This window comes from Eutrema salsugineum, unplaced genomic scaffold (assembly GCF_000478725.1).
Source record: "Eutrema salsugineum unplaced genomic scaffold, Eutsalg1_0 scaffold_11, whole genome shotgun sequence".
Lineage (NCBI taxonomy): Eukaryota > Viridiplantae > Streptophyta > Magnoliopsida > Brassicales > Brassicaceae > Eutrema > Eutrema salsugineum.
The window spans coordinates 6,370,691-6,388,564 of NW_006256901.1; the positions used below are offsets into that span (position 1 = coordinate 6,370,691).

Genomic DNA, 17,874 nt, shown 5'->3' on the forward strand with positions numbered 1-17,874 from the left:
AGAAACAAAGAAGATTCATATTCGAATATTATCCCATTGCATATACGAGAGAGAATCTGAGAGGAGCCCGAGGTAAAAAGTTTTCAGTGTTTCCATTTCAGTATTTTCAATCCTGTTTCCAAGTTTTCAGGATTGAAAATAAATAAGGACATACTGCTTATAAGGCCGATATGTCCTTATTCAGTTATTTATTTTCAATCCTGAGAAAGCAAAGAATCCATCAATTATTAAGAATACCTTGTAGCGAGTTTAGGTGGTAACCTATGAGACCAGAGCTATATCTTAAGTTCATAAGATTTGTGGAAACCTCCATTGTTATGACAAAATAGTAAGGAGACAATGAGTTTCCTTGTCTTATCCCCTTTGTCCCGTTGAAGTACCCAAAGATACCACCTTGCTTTCGGCCTGAACCAAACTAAACCAAACAAACCAGGTCTTAGCCAGATCAAAGCTCGAGGTGTGATTCTCGTGTTAAGAGAAGAGCTACTAGTCACAAAGAGCCGAAACTAATCTCTCTCCAAAGCAGAAACCTATTATTTTTTCTTCTTATTTTCATTAAATTATAACCAACATAATGACTTGTAAAACAGTTTTAAGTTTTGTGAAATCATGAAAAACAAGTTCAGTTTCTTAATTCATGAGAATGTAATGAACTAGACATAATTGCTTGAGACAGTCTGCACGCTATGTTAGTTAGCACCGCCGTTTCAGTTTCTGCCACTTATCCCATTGCCATCTCCGTTCTCACCACCAGCTCTTCCACCATTGCTGCTGCTCCCTCCACCTCTAGGCCCTCCACCCCGACTGCCATAAATCACGAAGTATAACTCTCTTTCCATCGCGAACTGTTCCTCCAGATCAAAGAAATTCTCAGCCGCCCATACATTAGATCGGCTGAGGCCATTGCTGTTAGCCTGGTTCGAACCAGATGAAGTTGCCCGAGAATATGAGATTCCTCTAGCAGTTTGTTCAGGATTAGCAGTTTGTCCAAAGAGAAATGGAAGCTGGTTAAGGTGCATTGTGCTGCTGATTAGAGAAGGCGAAGCATTAGCTATTGAGCTGCCGTCTAGATTCGGTGGAACCACTGCTGAGCTGTTGAATCTATAAATGGGATTGGAAAAAAGAAAAAAAGATTTCATATCTTATCAGAAGAACAAATCTTCTAATGAAGAAAAACATGCAAATGTTTTATTCTAATTTTATGGGTTTTTTTTTGAAACGTTAAATATAATTAGAATAGGAAGAAAAAATTTCTGTTGGAGTGAATTTCAAGAAGTCTAAAATTTCACAATATTAAGAGTCTCATATTTTGACATTTAAACACATATATGTATGTAGCAAAAAATTTCATTTGTATAGATTATGAAAAAAAAAGTTATAAAGAGTAGTGGTTTTGAGTAAAAATACTTGAAAACATTAATTAAAACACTTACCTGTGATCATAAAAGGGATGAGCCAGATAGTGTCTCCCTCTTATGACTCCTGGCTCTGAGGCACTCCAGAAAATCATTCGATTAGATGGCATATGATAATGGACTTGTCCTGTGCTGGTGATCCAATGGCTACTGAAAATGAAATTTTGAGGGACGCTAACAGTAGCAGAAGATTGAGGAATGGTGAAAGAATACTCTATGTATTGACATTGTTGACCCAATAAATGTGGGTTCCTAAAATGTTTTGAAAGGGAGGATATTAAAATTTTAAATTCCCAAAAGTTATAAGAATATTAATGTAACACTAATTAATGTAAATCTTACTCGAAAGAATCTTGTTGTCCTAAGCCTTGCAAAGGGCACAACTCCATTTCCATAGTCTATACAATACACAAAACATGATTGTTAGATCAATGAATCCATAAATATGTTTTTTAAGCCATGAAGACTATATTTTAAGGTCTTAAGATGACATTAATTGTGAGATAAACACTGTTTTCTAAAAGCACTCATCCAATAACATTATTTTAAAACCGAAACAAATATTACTATATTAATGTCGTCTTCTCCAGCAGTTGGGATTGGAGGGTTTGTTGGATCTCGCCATTGGCCCGGTTCTATTTGCCTACAGTTTGGGCATTGCATCAACTTTTTTGCATTAAAAGCTAAACCAATACAATCTGTACACAAAGGAAACATGTTAACACAAGATTGTTAATGATCTCTATAAAATAACAATATATAGCGCATTATAATTATAAAAACCTAATTATGTAAGTACTATTGAATAAATAGATATGGCTCAAATTTCATATCAAGAATGTGCATATATATATATATGCCCAGAATATCACATCATCACATCTATAGATCACAATCTTATACAAATAGTCAACATGAGCAAATCAATTTCTCAAATATAAAAACTCATTCTGTAAATAAAATAAAATTATTTGTTCAGAGATAAAGATAATATTACCGAGATGAAACTTGTGGTCACATTTAAGCGTAACAAGTGTTCGATTATCATCACTAGTCTTGACCAGCGTCTCAAGACAAATTGAACATGAATCTGAGTTTTTGGGAGAATCGCAATTGCCATCATCAACTGGCTTGGCGTTGAGGTCAAAAGAGAATTGTTTGCATCCGTTCATTTCATTACTCTCTAAACTCATAGCTATTATATTATTTTATCGCAATCACAACTCAAATCTCAGAACCCCAGTATTTCTTTTCTCTAAATCAAAATGAAAATAAAAAAAAGAACTCAAACAATCATCTAGACCTCTTTGAACAAGGGGAAAAAATTGCTCTACCCCCTAAAAGATGTATGAAACTTCATAGCAGACAGGTTAAATTTATAAAGATAGATGGATTTCTGTTAACACTAGGTGATACTCAAGATTTTAAAATTTCTTAACATATTAACTTAATACTATAGTTTATTTGTTCCAAATTCTCTATAGTTTATTTGTTTTAAAGTAGAATATTTTTAATTAATTTTACTTTTGAAAGTTATGATTATTTATTTCATTTATTGTTTTTTTTTATTTATAATATCTAAAAGGCAAAAATCTCAATACAATAGAAACTTATGACATAGTATACCTCATATTAAATGCATTCAAAAAGTATTTGCTCATTTCTATAGAAAAGGAAAATGTATGAGCTGTAAAAACTCAGCAAAATAAGTAAAATAAGTTTACTTATTTAGGTAATATATATATATATATAAATATCACATATATATATATATATGATATTTTAAGATAATACTCTTGAAAAATTAAGGCACATATTTAAGCAAATAAAGAAATGTATAGGATTTGTTTCCTTTATATGTCTTGAATTTACGTAATATGTATATATAAACATACAATAATTTATTATTTACTTATACATACATTTATGTTAACTATAGAAAAAAATCATAAATATATCATTTAACTTTTTGTTAATCAATTAAGTATGATTTGACATAATTAATATATAGATATATTGTTCATGTTATATGTATGCATTGATGAGATAGAAACATATTCTATAATTTCTAATTTTTTCATAAACTATTTTTATTTTAATTTTAATAAAATATTTTCTGATTATTAACATTCTTATAATTACAATTTATTAATTCTACATAGCTACAAAAGGCAAAAAACCTTAATAGAATGGACACATAATAAAAATCTGTATTACTTAGCTGGAATTTCACTAAAATAAGATTAAAGTTTTTTTAGTTATATATTGTATATTAATAGATTTACCTTTTTATTAGTATTAATGTAATAAAAATTAAAAAATAAGTGATATATTTATGAAAACTATTAAAGGTCTTAGAATTTTTTTCTAATATTATAACTTGAAATTCACACATGTATACTTATATAGATTTTGTCCATTGTACATTGGTTGACATGGCTATATAAGTCATCTCCTATATATTAACTGATAATGACTGACTTTAAAGTCATATGTTATTTACAATTGTATCAGGCTGACGTGTCATTACCAAGATAATTTTAAAAATGTTATAAAAATAAGTTCATTTTACTAGAGTAATTAAATTAATATCATTCATATTAATTTGGTTATAGAGTCAAATTATTTTATTAAACTGTCATAAAATTAATTGTTAATAAAAAAAATCTGACTTAGTAAAGTTTGTTACAAGCCCAAATCTTTCTTGTCACTTATTTTGCAAACCCTAGACGCCTTTACGATAATAAAGACTATAAATACATGTTTTTAGCTTTTTTCTTAAGTGTATTTTTTCACGTCTTTCTAAGACAGAGAATATTTTGTTAGGTTTTAGTTTTATTTTCCTGCTTTTATAGAGAGCATTTCGCCAATGTTGTTCTTTAGTAAGAGACGATCTTTTTCATCTCTTTTCCTTTTACTTTTACTGCTTTCATTTTAACCAATGATGATATTAAGCTCGAATATGTCTGAATAGTTGTCTTGTTGGGTATAGGGGGCCATCGAAAAAGACTCTCATGGTCGAATAATATCTAGGTTTTTAGAGTAAAGATTTTGATATAGAATAGTTCTTTCATTCATTCTTATTATTAATGCATGTATGCTTGATTGATGATCTTGCATCTGATTTTAGGTTTAATTAGAGCCACGAGAGTGTTGTAGCATATTGTCATATTTAGAATTGAATGAGCAAAATCGCTATAGAAGACGAAAGGTACCTATAGAGTCACGTGAGCATAGATAATTCCATTCTAGAATTGCATTGTGTAACAATCCGACCCGTCGACCAGACAAACTGGACTGTCACCATCAGTTCTAAACCGGTTTACTACACTAATTAGATTAAATTAGACGATTTCTGAAAAATACTCTTATTCAATTAAATAAACTCAAGTCTTGCAATTAAAAATTCATAACTATTTTTAAAAAATAAACTGAAGCAAATGACTAAGAAATCTCTTGAAAATAAGTACAGAAAAGGGAATTCAAACGAACGAAAAACCCGTTCTAAAAGCACACCACTTATGATTCCTCTTCCTCGTAACCATGAAGATCATAATCTTTATACTCACTTGAAAAATATAGATTCGAGAAGAGTGAGTAATTTGGAAAAATTACTCAGTGAGAAATAAATTCACACTCCCATTACAATATCCATTTATTTCCAATAAATCAAGCCTAAAACTAAACAAGCAACAAGCAGTGCTCTACAAGCACACAAGCAAAGCAAATACACGGATCCTCATGCTAACAAAGCATGGTAAACTCTTCATCATGGTAATGAGGTATGGCAAACTCTTTAGATCACGAAGACATTCAACGTGGTTCGCCTCAACTACCAAGCGATGTGATTCATCCTTTATTCCAGGCATGAACCCCAGCAAACAATAACCAAACCACTGTGCCGTTATACAGGTCGATCACCTATCTCAAGCTAATTACAATCATTAGGCAATCAATCGGTGATCAAACAATTATGTTGGTGATTCATCTAATGTTTTTCTTATCAATTTAACTCTTTCATGACCTTCTTAAATGTATCAAATCAACTACCTGAGTAGATATAGACTCAATACACCCAAAACAAACAAACACTGTCCTAAGAATCTGGATCTACTCCTCACCTTGGCTAATTTGCAGATCTGGAAAAAGGAGACTGAGAATTAATTGAGTCAAGTAGACGACGAGAAGGCAGGAACTCGCGACGGGATCTCCTCGGCTCAGCGGTGGCTTGCGGCAACTCAGGGAGGCTTGGCGACGACAACAGCTCGGGCAGAGGCAGCTCGGGCAATCTCTCTCTCTCTCTCTCTCTCTCTCTCTCTCTCTCTCTCTCTCTCTCTCTCTCTTTCTGCAGCTAAGGCTGATTTGCAGAGAATGAGGCTCCTTCCCTAGGAAATTGGGCCTCCTGCTGGGCTTTTAGATGGGCTGGGATGTTACAATTCTCCCCCTATTGAAATGAATTCGTCCCCGAGTTCAAATTCGCTCCCTTCTCATCGGTTTCCATTCCGACCGGAAAGAGTTCAGGGTACTCCTTTCGCATCTGCTCTTCTGGCTCCCACATTTTCTCGTGAATGCCATCCATTTCCCATCTGACTTTCACTAACTTGGTCTTCTTACCATCAATCTTACTCTCTCCAAATTCCAAAATTTCAGACGGTTTACTCAGAACTTACAGATTTCCTTCCAGGTCAGCTTGCAAGGTAGACAAAATAAACATTGATTCCCTTACTACCTTCCTGAGTAGCAAAATGTGGAACACATCTTTAGGTCTCAATACATCTTGGTATATACGGGATGAATAGAGAACTTCGAGTTATGAGCCTGACTCAACACTTCTCTCCTCAGATCTTCACTGCTTGGAACACAAACTCGATTCTTATACATATAAGCTTTATTGACTGCCATGTGATACCCAACCGTTTGCTTCTCGACCATTCCCTTTAGAGCATCATCATTCTTCTGCTCCTGACAAATTTTCTACAGAAGATCCGCATTTTCCAATGCTTCAAGACCCGTGAAAATTTCGTCCATTTCAGTAACACACAACTGTAGACTTGCCAAAATTGCGGTTAGATTCTCCATTTCCTTTTTCTTAGCAACATCTCCTCTGTGACGACTCAAAACATCTGCCACATGATTAAATTTCCTCAGGTGATAGGCAATATCCAAACCATAATCTGCTAACAACTCCATCCATTTTTGTTGCCTTAAAATCGAGTCGCCCTGGGTGAAAATATGCTTCAAACTCTTCTGATCTGTGTATATTTGCATCTTCTCCCTGTACAAATAAGCACGGCAGATCTTTAAAGCAAACACCACTGCTGCTAACTCCAAATCATGAGTGAGATAGTTCAGTTCATGCTTTCACAACTGTCTCGAGGCATATGCAACAACTTTCCTTTCCTGCATAAGCACACCAGCTATACCCATTCCGCAGGCATCGGTGTAAACCTCATATGGTATTCCTGGCTTTGGGAGTACCAACACTGGAGTTTCGGTTAGGCGCTTCTTCAAACTCCTCAAAATTCACATTTCTAGCCTCTGTCCACTCAAACCTCTCATCTTTCAAAGGTGATGTCGACATGACTACCAATGGAAGCTCGGGTGAAGTCAGGATGCCAGCGTCGGTAACCGCAGGACTTCAGCCCGACAAGTTCGATGGGTCGAACTTCAAGCAGTGGCAAGAAAGGATGCACTTCATTCTGTCGTCAATGCAGATGAGCAAGTACCTCACAGAGGATCCCCCAACAGTGCCAGAAGGAAACAAAGATGTTACAATTCTGGCTACCGTTGAAGCGTGGAAGCACTCAGACTTCCTATGCAAAGGGCACATCAAGAATCGCCTGGTGGACCAGCTGTTCGATGTGTACAGTGAGGTCAAAAGTTCCAAAGAACTTTGGGATGCTTTGGAAAAGAAGTACAAGTCGTACAATGTTTGCTCTGGGAAATTCGCTACAGCGAAACTCCTCAAGTTTGAGATGGTGGATTCTCGTCCCATCATGCCACAAGTGCACAAGCTGGAATTAATCTTTCAAGAGATTAGGACTGAAGGAATGAAGCTATGTGAGACATTCACGGTGAACTGCTTCATTGAGAAGTTACCTCCAAGTTGGGCAGACTTCCAAAACTATCTTGCTTACAAGCAAAAGGCCCTGTCTCTGGCAAATCTGATCTCCAGATTGCAGAATGAGTCACTAAAACGTGACAGAGTTGGAAAAGAAGATTGTCAGATCATGACCCATGATGCAAACGTGGCTGAGTACAGGAAAAAGGGCAAAGGCAAACCATCCAACAAGGCTGTGCCTAACAAGTTTCCTCCACGAAACAACACTAGCTTCAAGAAGCAAGGTCAAGCACCGATGAAGAACAAGTTCAATGGGAAGTGCAACTACTGCAACAAGCTTGGACATAAGTCTTCAGAGTGTCGCCGAAAGGCTAAGTCTGAAAACAACCAAGCTCACTTGACTGAAGCAGACCTGTGTGCAATGGTTACAGAGGCTACCTTGGTGGAAAAGAACCCCAAGGCGTGGTGGTATGACACAGGTGCTACCACACACATCTGTATTGACAGAGAGATGTTCAGTACCTATCAGAAGTGCAAGACTGATGATCAACTAAAGATGGGAAACATCTCCCAGTCCAAGATTGAAGGTACTGGAAAAGTTGTGTTGAAGATGACTTCAGGCATGGAGGTTACTCTCAACAACGTGAAGCATGTTCCAGACATGAGGAAGAACCTGATCTCTGGTACTCTAATGAGCAAGCATGGTTTTGCAATCAACGTTGAGTCTGACCAGCTGATACTTAGGAAGAATGGTGTTTTCATAGGAAAAGGTTATGTTAAGTCAGGATTGATCAAAATGTCTGTAATGACAATCCTGAAGAAAAACAAAGTTGTACCTGATTCCAAAGAGTTAATTAATAAGAATCCAGTTGCTTATGTGGTTGAGTCTTCTAATATTTGGCATGAACGTTTAGGACATGTTAATTACAAGTCTATTCAAAGACTGATGAATTTGAACATGATTCCAAAATGAAAAATTAGCAAAGACAAATGTGAAATTTGTGTCCAAGCAAAGCTCACAAAAACACCATCACCTCATGTTGAAAGAACTACCGAACCTCTTGGATTAATCCACACTGATCTGTGCGATTTAAAATATCTACCATCAAGAGGTGGTAAAAAGTATTTTGTGACTTTCATAGATGATTGTACAAGGTACTGCTACGTGTACTTGCTGCGTAGTAAAGATGAAGTCTTGGACAAATTCAAAGAGTACAAACTCGAAGTTGAAAAGCAACTGGCAAAGACCATCAAGATGGTCAGAAGTGATAGGGGTGGAGAATATGATGGACCTTTCAATGAGTTTTGCCAGATAAGCGGAATTATCCATCAAACTACAGCCCCCTATTCACCTGAATCCAATGGAGTTGCGGAAAGAAAGAACCGAACTCTGAAGGAGATGATGAATGCAATGTTGCGGGAATCTGGGACACCCCAGAATCTGTGGGGGGAAGCACTGCTCACCACAAATTATATCCTCAACAAAATACCTCATAAGGTAACTGGCAAAACACCGTATGAACTTTGGAAAGGTAATGTACCTTCGTACAAATACCTGAAAGTGTGGGGGTGCTTAGCAAAAGTCGCAGTGCCACCTCCAAAGAAGGTCACAATTGGACCTAAGACTGTAGACTGTATCTTTATCGGATATGCTCACAATAGTAGTGCTTATCGATTTCTGGTACATAAGTCAGATGTATCAGATGTCCAAGTGAATACTATCATGGAATCAAGGAATGCTTCTTTCTTTGAACACATATTTCCATATAGGGATAAGCAAACTACTAAACGCACTCGTGAAGAAAGAGATGTGACTACTTCTGTAAATGAGATCGAAGTAGAACAGGTTGAAGATGAACCTAGACGAAGCAAAAGAGCTCGTAAGGAAAAATCTTTTGGTGAAGATTTCATGATGGTCTTTCTTGTCGAGAATGAACCGAGATCTTACACTGAAGCCATGTCTACACCAGAATCTCCTTATTCGAAGGATGCTGTCAATAGTGAGATGAGTTCTATAATGCAGAATCATACCTATGAGATAACTGACTTACCTCAAGGGTTCAAAGCACTATGGTGTAAATGGATCTTCAAGACCAAGCTGAAAGCTGATAGTTCTATAGATAAGTACAAGGCACGCCTTATGGTGCAAGGATTCAGACAAAAAGAAGGTCTAGATTTCTTTGACACCTATTCTCCAGTTACGAGAATAACTTCGATCAGAATATTGATTGGCGTAGCAGCCTTGCGAGGCTTGGAAATCCATCAGATGGATGTTAAAACTGCCTTTCTAAATGGTGATTTAGAAGAAGAAATATACATGAAACAACCCGAAGGTTTCGAGGTTAAGGGTCAAGAGCACAAAGTGTGTAGACTCGTGAAATCATTGTATGGACTGAAACAAGCTCCAATACAATGGCACGAAAAGTTTGACAATGTGATGATGTCAAATGGTTTCAGCATTAACGAATGTGATAAATGCATCTACTACAAATATACTCCAAATGGATACATCTTACTACGTCTGTATGTAGATGACATGCTGATTATTGGCAGTAACAAAGATATCATTCAACAAACAAAGAACATGCTCAATGGAAAATTTGACATGAAAGACATGGGACTTGCAGATGTCATTCTTGGGATTAAGATCATTCGAACTTCAGATGGAATTACTCTGTCTCAAGATCACTATGCTGAAAAGATCCTACAGAGGTTTAAGACCTACTCGAATGGAACCGCAAAAACTCCAATGGATATGCAAGCTCACCTAACCAAGAACACAGATAAATCAGTATCACAAGTGGAGTATGCACGGGTAATTGGAAGTCTGATGTACTTGACCAATTGTACAAGACCCGATCTAGCGCATGCGGTAAACGTGTTAAGTCGCTACACAAGTAATCCAGGTCATACTCATTGGAAAGCAATAACTAGAGTGTTGAACTATTTGAGATACACTAAGAGTTATGGGCTACACTTTGGTAAAGAACCAGCAGTGTTAGAAGGGTATAGTGATGCTAATTGGATTTCAGATTCTAGAAATTCCAAATCCACAAGTGGATATGTCTTTACACTTGCTGGAGCAGCAGTATCCTGGAAATCTTCCAAACAGACACTCCTGGCCAGATCAACCATGGAGTCAGAGTTCATAGCTTTAGACAAAGCAGCTGAAGAAGCAGAGTGGCTTCGGAACTTCCTGGAAGATATCCCGATGTGGGAAAAACCAGTGCCAGCATTACGTGTACACTGTGATAGTCAGTCGGCTATTTCTCGGGCACTGAATAATCTGTATAATGGCAAGTCTCGTCACATACGAAGACGACATAAGACCATTAGGCATCTGATCTCAAGTGGTGTACTCACGGTTGATTACATCAAGTCAGCGGAAAATTTAGCGGATCCATTCACCAAAAGCTTGCCGCGAGATCAAATCATTAAATCATCTAAGGGAATGGGCTTATTGCCTATCACAAAAGAGGATGTTTGATGGAAACCCCACCTACGCGATTGGAGATCCCAAGAGGTTGGTTCAAAGGGACGACTAAATCAAGCAGAATCTTAGAAAAGCACTGTAACTTGCTCAATTTCCATGATGATAAACAGTGCTTCCTGCAATTATGTAAGGTTAAGCTTTATGGCTTTTAATGAGATAAGACCATAGCCTTCATATACATGTATATAAAGTATAACATGATACTTTCTGTGTATGTGACATGTACTTGGCAATCACCTAGTGAGTGTGAAATGAGGCCGTTTCTAGGAGAACGAAGATAAGCCTATACTCTCCAAGTTCACTCATGATAAACCAGGCACGTTCAAGGCCATAATGAACACAATAGAGAACTGAATGCTACGAGAAGACGAAGCTGGGTTGTATCTGTTGATTTGGTTTACACCAAAATCCGGGCGGTTCAAGACATCATGTTCACTTCCTGGAGAGTAAATCCGACAGATATTAGCAATGAGTGGTTCAAGGCTGAAAAACGCTACTTCCTCAGACACAGTTAGTTTTTGCTTATACTCTCGAAAAGTCCGTCTGTCGAGTCTGTAGTCTAGTTTGAGTCTAGTCTGCATAGTCTATCGAGTCTGCATATGTATAGAGTCATTTCTATTCATGTGAGGGATTGTTGGAACCCAATATTAATAAGCATTTGGACTTGTAATATTGAGTTTGTGTGTGAATAAGAAATGAAGTTTAATAAGAAAATGGGCCTTATAAATTCATTTGAGATTTGGGTTTGAGCCTATGGAAATGAAATGTTCCTATTGGCTATAACTAAAAGTGGAAGTTTAGTGAAAGTGTATTTGTCCCACATTGCTCACCAAGGAGAAAAATCTCTTGTATATATATGGCCTTCTCACAATAAAAGTCAACAGCATTGTGGAAGTAAAAGGGCATTATGCAAAAACACCTACGCGCGCCACCGCTGCCGCCGTCGCCATCGCCGGTGCCAGGCTCGGGCTTGTTGCTCGTTGCTCGTTGCTCGTTGCATTTTTTAGTTGGCTTTTAGGGCTCTTGGGCTCTTGGGCTCTATATAGCTGGGTCGTGGGCTTCTTAGTTCCTGCGAAATATTTTTTGCATATTGAAAGGACAAATCTTAGGAAATAAAAGATTGCGTCCAGATAATAACGGAAGATTTCCGAATCCTTTTACTTGTGGAAAAAAGGAGAATATTTCGTGAATATTCCTTTTCGCCAAAGCTTATTCCTTGCGGATCAAGCTGAACCTTCCAGTATAAATAGACGCCCTCTTCTCTCATTCTAATCGAATCGAAATATAATCGAATTCTCGAATACTCCAAACACACAACAAATAATTCTTTCCAGCAAATCCCTCTCGTCTTAATATCGTAAGTGTCTCGAGAGCTAAAGCGTAGTGTAATTTCAGTTCGCAGATTCTATTACGGGTGTTGCGTAATAGTCTCATCACGGTTGTATACTGGGATTCAAAAATCGCAACAAACCGTCACATATTACGGGCGATTTATTGAGTTAAGAAAAGAGATCATATCTCGACTCCGTGTTTTCGTCTGTTTTCAATCGGTTTTCTAACTCTAGTTTTAATCTCTTACCTCAACATATCGTTTATAAAATTGCTATTTTCTATTTGTGATTTCAATCGGATTTTCGCGGTCCTACAGCAAATGCATGCATCACATTCAACACCTCATGAAACTTCTCCGTAACTATTTCTTGTGTACGTCCAAAATTTCGCACTACAGTGTATTTAACTTCATTATGTGCACATGTGGTAATAAACATTCTAACGCTTTCTACGATGCTAATATTTTTTTGTAGATTACCAACCATAATGGCTTTCTATCATGTACGTAACATAATATTTTGAATTGTTTCTCTGCATGTCTTTAATGTTTCTCTACGATGCTAAGTCATCTATCATTTGCATAGACTGTCGAATATAAATTTTGTTCACAATACCACATCATTGATTCAACATGTGAATCTAATTCTTCATCTCAAACTTGAATAATTTATTTCGTTTGTCGGGTGTTTAGTTGATTACTCTTCTATAGTATAATTCTTGAATATGATTTGCAATTCTCTATGTACGTTATAAAAAATATGTTTCTTTTGGAAAATTACCGTATGAACTTTCAAATTTTTGTGTTAAAAAAAAACTTTCAAATTTTTGTTATTCAAAGCACAAACTACACATGAACAGATTAAATCAGCAATTGATTTTAAATTAAAATCTCAAACTCTGTTGACTGAGCTAAATTAAACAGGACTTTAAATCAAGAGAACTGATATGTTCATAAAATGCATCATTTAACTTGTATATTTCATTCCAAATCATGTTTTATTTCATGCATTTTAGGTCTTTAGGCATTGTTCTAGGACTTAGGAGTTTGCATTAGGTCCAAGTGAGTCTTTGCATGGTTTGGAGTTTTAAACAGGTACTTTAGAGGCTTTTGGAGTGTAAAAGTTGAAACCAAGTGTTGAGATGGTGGAAAAAGGATCAGAAATGGTAAAAATGGAGGTTTGGAGTCTATCGGCAATTCCCTGTACCGCAGGATGCAAAACACCGGCCAAGAATGCTTACCGGGTGGATTTTTATCGACCAGACGCTGTACCGGGTCGAGAGGGTATCGGCTAAAACTTTATGCAGAAGAATTTGGGTTTTATCGGCTCGTGGGAACAGATTCTCGGCCGAATTCCTTACTGCGGTACTTGAAGACTCGACTAAAAATCTCTGGCTACGGTACGCATCAAAGATCACTCTTCCGGGGAGCCTTTCTGTCCGATTCAGCGTCCGATCAGTTGAAATTAGTGGATTCGGATCAGTGAGTTGAGAGTTATGGCCAACAGAAGACATACATGTCTTGCTTGCATTCCAGACTGACCCGATGTGCTTCAAAGATTACGCAGGACGATACTCTTCCCCTCTGATTCATTTTCCGGCGCCTTCACCAAAATTCAAGATCTTCGATTCTTATTTCCACAATGCTTGAGATCACACAATTTGGATCTCTAAGCTGGGAGATAACGCAACCGCAGAGTACACGGGTTCAGAAACCTTTTCTGGATCGTTTCGGTGCACTGAAAAGATCAGCCGTCTAGGAGACCTTCTACTCCCCGGATGTAATTGTATTCTTCACCAAGTTTGATGGTTGAGTGGTCTTTCCACTGCAATTCGAATCAAGCCATTTGGACAAGTATCCTGGAGGGTATGCCGCCCCAAACGCAAAGTGGTCCGAGAAAACAGAAAATACTGCGAGATAGTTATGCGACTTGGTTAACTCGCAGCAACGAGGGACTGAACTCTGGAAACAGGCTGCAACTAGAGATGTGCGGTTAAGGTACTCTGAGAAATGGTAGAAACCTCCAAGCCGAAATTATGCCAAGTCCACAAGCTGTGCGACTTAGGTGTGCGAGTAGGAAGCTGGTTGAACTATCTCGCACATATGCTCGCTATTCAGACCTACTTGGTCGTGCGACTTGGAAGTGAAGAAGACCATCTCGCACACAAGCCTCAAGAACTGTGCTACATGATTGTGTGAGTGAAAAGGAAGAGTGGCCTGAACCGCACAAGAACTAGCAAAATAAACCGAGATGAGAATGCGGCTTAGGCAACAAAGTTCAAACTCGCAAGAACTTGTTTTTAGACTTGTGCGAGTTGGGCGTGCGACTTGGAGCTGAGAAAGACCATCTCGCATAAAATGTTTCTCCAGGATGCGTGTTGGCTGTGTGGGTTGAAGAGCATAAGACCTGAACCGCACACATATTCACCAAACAAACCAACTTAGGCGTGCAGCTGAAGCTGAAGAAGTTTAGGCGCAAAGGACAAGCTCCAGGGCTGTGCGACTTGGCTGTGCGGGATGGGAAAGACTTGACCAACTCGCACACTTGACACTTTACCCATTTGAGCTGGGTCAATACCCAGTTTGTTCTGGGCTGACCCGGTCTGAAGTAGAGAGTATAAACATGTTTTAGGGTTTTTTCCAAGATTTATCTCATTTTCCCGTAAGCTTTTTGTCTCTTTTGTGAAAGAACACCTTTTGAGAGAGAGATCTCCCATTTTCTGTCTAATCAAAGAGATTTTAAGAGCTTTAATAATCTTCTCATCATCCTCTATCTTCCGTATATCTATTCTCATCAACTAATTAACAACACATCTTGCAAAGGATTAAGTATGTTAATCATGATTAGTGAGTAGTCCCCTCATTAGAGTTCTAGATATGTAGGTTATGGTGCTCTAGGCGTTTGATTAAGTTAGCTTAGGACTACACTCATGCATCTTTGTTCTTGTTTAAATGATCCTAATGCCGGATCTCTGAGACACTTAAACCCAGATTCTAGACATTTCATGCACCAAAAGTATTTGATGAAATGTCTGAACCAGTTAATGCAAGAGCCTAATGTTTGATTCACATGGAAATGTTGTTTTGAGCTTAGATGGTATATCAGGATTGGTTTCTAATGCATCTCTTTCACTTTTTTCTCTAATGATGATTGGGTATGATTGATATGTTCATAATTTGCATCATTTAGGTTGCATAAATCATTCCAAATCATGTTTTATTTCATGCATTTTAGGTCCTTAGGGTTTGTTTTAGAACTTAGGAGATGCATTAGGTCCCAATGAGTCTATTGCATGTTTTGAGTGTCTATCAGGTGAATATGGAGCTGAAAAGATGAATCCAGGAGGTGGAATGGTGAGCAAAGCTTGAAAAAAGTGGAAAATTGGGTCCTGGGAGATTATCGGCCATTCTCGCTGGCCAGGAAGGTTTTACCGGCCATTTCCATGTACCGCGGGTGAACTTTGTCGACCAAAACACGTACCGCGAATGAAGTGCATCGGCCAAAATCTCCGGGTATGAACGTGTCTCAGAAATCGCCTGTCCGGGGAGCCTTCCGGTCCGATTCAGATGGCGGGTCCTTCATAGAAGTTGGATAGCATTGGAGCACGGTCTCATAGCAAGTGGAATCGTGGGATTCGGACGCGTGAGCAGAGAGATAAGCTCGTCGGAAGAAACCCCTATCTCGCAGGTGTTCCGGACCGAGCAGATCAGTTCTGAAGGATGCGAAGGACGGTGCACTTCCAGGCCGATTCAGCTTCCGGGTCCTTCATGAGAATCAGAGACATTTGAGTCTTCTTTCCAGAACGTCCGAGAGCATTCAATTCGGATCTATGAGCAGGAAGATACGGTCTCCGGAATGGACACATGTCTAGACGCCTCTCTCTGGTCGTGTACATGCACTGCAAAGATGTGCCCTCCAGGAAGCCTTCCACTTCCCAAGCACTGAAACTTCCTTCATCAAAGTTGGAGATAAATGAGTCCTCTGTCTTCTGCAACCGAAATCATTCAATTCAGACAAGTATCACAGGAGTTACACTCTCCGGAATGCGAAGTGGTCTAAGCTGCTCTGGATGCTGCGAGATGGTCTTGCGACTTGGTTAGCCCGCAGGCCTGAAGATGAACGCCTGAATGCTGATGCTGCGAGTTGAAATGTGCGGGTAAACTATCACTGGAAGAGGTCTGAAGCTCCCGAGCAAGAGAAATGCTAAGTCCACAATCGTGCGACTTAGGCATGCGAGTCATCCGCGCCTGGATCTATGCCGCACGATCACTCGCAAATCACTCCGACTTAGGTGTGCGGCCTGGGACATACTGAACCGACCCGCAGCTTTTCCCACTCTATCCATTAAAGCCGGGTCAGGACCCGGTTTGTTCCGGGCTGACCCGGTTCGTTTTCAAGAAGGTATAAATACTTTCTAGGGTTTTTTGGGAGAAACTAAGTTTTATTCCCTTTGTCTCTTGCCTCTTTTGTGAAAAGACTCCATTAAGAAGAGAAATATCTATATTTGAGTGTTTAATCAAGAGAGTTTAAAAAGATCTAGGTGTTTAAAGCTGTTTTCTTTTGAATCTATCATCTCCATCTCCATTTCTCATCATTAATCATGCTAATCTTCTCAACTTGCAAAGGTTTAAGAGAGATTAGTATGATTAGTGAGTAGTCACCTTAATGAGGTTCTAGATGTGTAGGTTAGGGTGCTAAAGTGTTAGATTAGGAGTGCTTAGGGCTAGATTCATTGATTCATTTCTCTAAACAACTGTTCTCTATGCTAGATCCTTGATAATCACTTGAGATCTAGATTCTGGGAATTTCATGCACCAAAAGTGTTTGATGAAATTCCTGAAAGAGTTGTATTAGAGGTTTAAGCAATTTTCTGCATGATGATGTATTGTTAAATGCTTGAATGATCATTAAGAGCTGTTTGTTAATGCATATTGATTCATATTTCACAAATGGGAATTTGGTTTGAAAATGGATTAGTATAGGGGTTAGTACCTTCATGAGAGGATTAACCTAGATTAGAGTTCTTAATCACTTGAATCATGTCTCATCATTGTCATTAGCATTTCTAGTTCAACACCAAAGCACCCTGACCATCTATCATGTCTAGAATCTCATGCCTCCATCATATCATATTCACATCATATCATTTGTCATTGTCATTAGTCTTTAAACTTGTTTATGTTTATAGTTGTCTCTAGATTAATCAAAACCCACTCTTGTTTGCTTGAATTAAGAACTTGATCATATAGCTTAGTGTCTAACACCACATCTGGATTGATAAACCTCTTTGTGCTACATTGACAAGGGGATTGATAGCCCTGAGACCATAAAAAGTCTTATCTATCAATGATTTATGTTTGAGATAGTGTTTTGATGCTTGAGAAAGATTGTTCTTGAAATCAAGTGCTTACTTTCTTGTTTTTACTGATTCCTTTCAAGTTCTGTTTGTGATTTCAGGTATATGAACACCAGGTCTAGATCAAGAAGCTGCGGTCCTCCTTTTCCTCTAAACGACAACATCAACCTTCTGGTTCCAAGGAGGAGAAGAGACAGACGTGCAAACAGGGACCCAGA

At 38.2% G+C, this 17,874-nt stretch overlaps 1 protein-coding gene across 1 annotated transcript; it reads right to left on the reverse strand.

Moving 5' to 3' along the window:
* Positions 1-707: 707 nt before the first annotated feature.
* LOC112089781 (E3 ubiquitin-protein ligase RFI2) lies at positions 708-2,608 on the reverse strand. Its single transcript, XM_024160538.1, has 5 exons — positions 2,413-2,608; positions 1,983-2,113; positions 1,758-1,813; positions 1,434-1,667; positions 708-1,101 (listed from the first exon to the last, which is right to left on the reverse strand). The coding sequence occupies exons 1-5, from the start codon at positions 2,606-2,608 to the stop codon at positions 708-710; spliced, it is 1,011 nt and encodes a 336-aa protein (XP_024016306.1).
* Positions 2,609-17,874: the final 15,266 nt, after the last annotated feature.